Below are 5,602 nucleotides of genomic sequence, written 5' to 3'. Positions count from 1 at the left end.
AAAACACATTGATAATTATCCGAAAAATGATACAGGCCGACATTTTCTAATCTCACAAAAATTCTTGCAAACAATGAAACAATTCAGCGCCGTTGGTTAATTTACTCCGTTTCTAAGGATCGAGTTTATTGTTTTTGTTGTAGACTATTTGATAGTAGCTCAACGTCGAACTTAGTATCTGAAGGGTATAACAACTGGAAATACTTGTCTGAAATATTAAAAAATCATGAAAATAGCACTTTTCATAAAAACTTTTACCTTTCATGGATTGAAGCTGAACTACGATTAAAAATAGGAAAAACAATAGACTGCCAAGAGCAACACTTGATTAGAAAGGAAACTACAAGATGAAATAATGTTTTGTGTAGATTGATGCATATCACACTTGATTTAGCCGAAGACAATATGGCGTGCAGAGGCACTTCTGGCAAACTATATACGCCAAATAACGGAAAGTTCTTAGGCTTAGTAAAACTACTAGCCAAATTTGATCTAGTCATGCAGGAGCACTTGCGATTAGCTATGAAGGATGATATTTCAGACCACTCAGCTTCTGTTCATTGATGGAAAATTCTAACCGATCACTTGGGACTATATACTATAAAAAAGCACAGTAACACTCGTTGGGAAGCAAGAATAAGTAGTGTTAAAGCAGTCCGTTATCAAATTAGTACTATCCATGATGCTTTGATTACTTTGGCTCTTGAAACTCAGAAAACTGATGTTCAAAGGTCTCATGAGGCTACTACTCTAGCCGAACAACTAAAAGATTTCAGCTTCATAGTTTCAAACAGACATACTGCAACAAATAAATGTTGTAAGTAAATTTCTACAGTCAACAGATATGGATCTTGGTAAATGTACACAAATGTTGAAAAAATGCTGAAATTTTTTGGAAGACTACAGAAATACGGTCTTTAAAAGCGCTATTTTAACTGCGAAGGAGTTGGCCGAAGAACTAAAAATTGAACCTGAATTTCTAGTTACAACAAGAATTCGACGTATTAAGCGTCAAGCTGGTGAAATGGGCAATGGTAGGCGATGACCCTATAACTTCTCCAGAAAAAAAATTTTTGGTTGAATTTTTCAACTGTCTTTTGGACAGTATATTAATTTCAATCAATGAAAAGTTCGAACAGTTAAATGAGTACTCGGAATATTGGTCTTTTTTGTACAATATTAAAAAGATTCCAGAAAAACGCGACCTTCTCAAGCTCTGTAGTGATCTCCAATTACAATTAACTGTAGACTCTAAATCAGACATAGATGGTTGTATGTTGTGTGATGAACTTATAAGTCTGGCATCCTTTTTACCTGATAAAAATGTGGTTACTCCCATTTTTGTTTTAAATTTCATCAACGATTTCAACTTTCAAGAACATCCAAATGCATGGATATCATTGCGAATTTTATTAACTATACCTGTAACGGTTGCTAGTGAGGAGCGGAGCTTTTCAAAGCTGAAGCTGATAAAAACCTATCTTCGATCAGCGATTTCTCAATCTTGATTGACAAACTTAGCAACTTTGTCAATTGGAAACGAAATTGCTGAAAACATCGACTTCGACAACCTTATAAAAGGGTTTGCTGATAGAAAGGCCAGAAAAGTAAATTTCTATTAGTGTTTATGTAATAAATGGTTATCTTTTTAATAAATAATTACTTTTTTTAATAACGGTTAATTCATTAGATGTTTTCTTTTTTACAAATGGGTTTGAATTGCAGGTGGAGGGCGCCGTAGAAATCTCGCCCAGGGCGCAGGTAGTGTTAAAGCCGGCCCTGTACATATATATATATATATATATATATATATATATATATATATATATATATATATAGTTTTGTTAATTGTAAAATTACTAATTTAAAATGTCATTTGATAAAAAAAATACTCACTTCTAAATGCTCTTCTGAACTTATGCACAGAGACCTCATGTTTGGGTAGTGTCGATCATCTAAAAATTTAAGATGATCGAAGTACCAGAGTTTTGGCTTGTAGACGCTACAGCCCGAGCGCATAGAAGCTTTTATCTAGAATAACATACTGTTAGATTAACACAGTCCAAATCATCTAAACTAACAATTAATTTTGATAATATTTTCCTCATATTGTGAAGTTTTTAATATTATTAAATACCTTGTTAACCTTCTTGTTAAAAACGCTCCTAATGCTTTTAATTTTTTTAGCCACTGTGGCTATAGTTGCATCTGGATTAATTTCTTTAAATGCCGGCAGCATTGAATTTAACGCATTATTGCGCATTTGTTTATTATGATATGCCTCGTCACTTATTGACCACAAACAAGTATGGGCTTTGTACATTTCTATAAATTTCACTATGAAATTTTCTGAATCCATATCTATAAATCCATCAAAATATTATCAATAATTGTTCAGAATGTGCTAATTATAACTGTATATATAACTAAAAACTAATACGTACCTATATTTTCCTATTCAGATTTCCAACTAATAGAACTTTCTCACAGGATTATAATAGTCGAACTAAAATAATTTTAAGCAATGCTTTCTATATATTTATATATACGATTTTATATTTTTCCTTCAAAAATGAATATAATATTGAATTTGTTTAAAAAGTTGTCCGTTTTTATTTGCACCTCAAAAAATATGAGTCATTGGTTTGGAATTTAATTTTGCTTATGAAATCCACATTGCACGACCCTTTCTCGTATCTGCATTATTGTAAATGTAGACATATATTCCAAGATTAAAAGCCATGTTTCAGGTTAAAATTAGGTTCTAATATAATGTAAATCGTAAATAATTTCTTATAACTGCTATTGGTCTACATTTGAGCAATATTTTGAGCTATATATTTGCGACAAAATTCATTCCAAAATCATCTGTTGTAAATGTACAACATTAATTTAATATAAATAAGTTTAATATAATTTTTATCTAAAAAATAAATGTTGAAATAAAATGAAAACAAACTAAAATTTGCAACAAAAGTCGATTTTATCACATTTCACGTTCGAAATATACATACGTTTTGCTCTAATATTCAAGAAATATGAATGAAATTTTGTACGATTGCCTGGGACACCGAAAATTTTTAGAACTGGACATTTATTGGTCATTTGGTCATAAATTGCTCGGTTGCCTGGTTGACTAGTGTATGGGTAGCATAACCGAGCGAGTGCCGCAAATGAAATCACGTAATATTCTCTATTAAAACTTCTCTCTTATTCCATAAATGTTGGCCTTTGGTCTAGATTCTCGACAGAGCTCAAACTGATTCTATGACTACGATTTCTCGGATAAACGTCAAAATATATTTTTTTCAATAATATAAAATTTCGGCCATAAATTGAGATTTTTAATATACTCTACCGCCTAAATGATATCCACATGTGCACGATGATTGCGACTAATTTTAAATCGGTTCAGTATTTCAGGCGTCCATCGCAGCCAAATAACGTGACACTAACTGTATATAGATTAAGATATATATATATATATTATTAATGCAAATCTGTATTTGCTTTTTAGTCTTAGGGCTGTCGGTTTCATAAAAACTAAAAGTAACAAGAAGGGCGGCGAGCGCTTGCAAAATCATTAAATTATTATTTCCTTGATAGTCAGAGATTAAGATTTTAGTAAACAAAAATGACAAGAGGAAATCAAAGAGATTTAGCACGAGCTAAGAATCAGAAAAAACAAACCGAATTAGCCAAGAAGAAAAGTAGCACAGATAAAAAGGGAATGACATTCGAGCAACGCAAACACAGGGATGCTGAGCTGATGCGAGAAAAACAAAGAAAAAACCAGCAAGAAGATGCCGCAGCCTCTGGTAACAGTTAATTCAACAAAACACAAATGTTTTCGAGAAGAATGCCTGTGAAAAAAATAGAACTAACTAACTCACTACACGACTAACATTATTATGAAATAACAAATTACATATATCAAATTATTGAACCCCATAAGACTTCGGAATTTCAATGAAAAGGTTTCATTTTCAAATTTTTTATTAAACATTTTGGGCACACAGTTTGTCGCCTTTCTTAGCAAACGCTCTGCAACTTTTCTTTAAATCTTACTTGTTAATTCAAGAGCTTATCTGATCATAGATTGGAACTAGATCTTCTTGTTTACTCTTTACTGTTAACAAAGCACAAGATTTTTCACATTGAATTAAACATCTCTCACAGCACATACATAGAAAAAATTTCGATTATATGTTAAAACTTGGCAAATCTGTTGAGAATCGTCCGATCCCAGATCAAAGTTTGGCATATGGGTTGAAAATGGATCGTATTTATTTTTTTCTCAATGAAATAAATAATCTGAAATTATGAATATTCAATGAATTAAAAATGCAATTAAGGTTAAAATATTTGTTTTCACGAAAGATAAAACAACTAAGTATTTCACGGACATATAATGTTATATAATATATTTAATATAATTGAAAATTTGACTTACAATTATAAGTATACAATAAACCTAACCTAACAAAATAATACAATAAAAACCTAACTAAATAATTCAATAAACCTAACTAAATTTAAAAACCTGTCTTCTGTCCTTTTTATTCCTAGTGTACCTGCTCTGTGCATGACGAAGCCATTTTCTGATGTAATCACCCACTTGAGCCTCCGACACTCGAATATCATTATAAATAGTTTCGGCTACAATCTCTGAAATTATTATTGGTTTAAAAAAAAATAATATAAATATTTTATTAATACAAATGAATTAATAAATTAAAATCAGGCATTTATATTGTATAATGATTTATATATTTAATGAAAATTTATGAATATTATTTTATTTTAAAGCATTCCATACTTTCGTTTTAGAATTTTCAATTTTGCTGTTTTCTCTTATTTTCTCTAATATTGTTTGCCTTCTACGACGCTGCCTTCTTCTTGAAGTTGCAATATGTTTTCGAAATTCATATGCACTATCATCCCGCGCTTCTGCATTGTTTTCCATTTCATGTACATCACTTGTTTCCCGTATGCAGATTGGATTGGATTGAACAGTGGCTATTGCCATATAATTCATCAAACTCTTCTGCATACTGGAAATTGAAATTTCCTTGCGCTATTAGACATAATTGTTAATACGTATAAAATTATTTTTACATCATTATTTATACCAGTAGCTTTACTGTTAACATATTTTTTATAATTTCGTTGAAGTACTCTCCAACGATTTTCAATATTGCATTCAGTAAATGTAGTGCCAAATTTAATATTCATGTCATTTTTTATGACAATCCACATAGCCTTCACTGTTCTCATTTCTAATGAACCAACATTTGGCTTATATTTTCTATAACATTCTATTTTGTAGAGTAAAACACTGGAAGACTTATTAATATGTATATATTCAATGATGTTTCTTTTTTGGCTGATTGTAATGAAAGCGGAGGTACTTTATAAAGTCTATACATAAGTTGCGACAGGTTATGTCAAACGCGAACATTGTGATTGCCTGACAAGTTATCAACATATATGACGCTGACGCGCGGTTTTTTAAAAGTAAGAATAATTTTGTCTACGTTCCCCCGGGATGCAAGCATCACGTATTATTATTAATGAATAACAAAATTATTCTTACAATAAT

General features: G+C 30.9%; 1 protein-coding gene across 1 annotated transcript; it reads left to right on the top strand.

Moving 5' to 3' along the window:
- The first annotated feature begins 3,554 nt into the window (after positions 1–3,554).
- On the top strand, positions 3,555–3,829 carry LOC113381311 (putative SERF-like protein). Its single transcript, XM_026620262.1, has one exon. The coding sequence runs from the start codon at positions 3,635–3,637 to the stop codon at positions 3,827–3,829; it is 195 nt and encodes a 64-aa protein (XP_026476047.1). The 5' UTR covers positions 3,555–3,634.
- Positions 3,830–5,602: the final 1,773 nt, after the last annotated feature.

This window comes from Ctenocephalides felis, unplaced genomic scaffold, assembly GCF_003426905.1.
Source record: "Ctenocephalides felis isolate EL2017-DRISC unplaced genomic scaffold, ASM342690v1 CF-g0.4_SCAFFOLD_02800, whole genome shotgun sequence".
Classification (NCBI taxonomy): domain Eukaryota; kingdom Metazoa; phylum Arthropoda; class Insecta; order Siphonaptera; family Pulicidae; genus Ctenocephalides; species Ctenocephalides felis.
The sequence above is the reverse complement of the archived record's forward strand: the minus strand, read 5'-3'. Positions and strand labels throughout refer to the sequence as shown.

Bases quoted from the DNA above. Each gene is read 5' to 3' on its own strand.
- LOC113381311 (XM_026620262.1), top strand. From the start codon at position 3,635: ATGACAAGAGGAAATCAAAGAGATTTAGCACGAGCTAAGAATCAGAAA.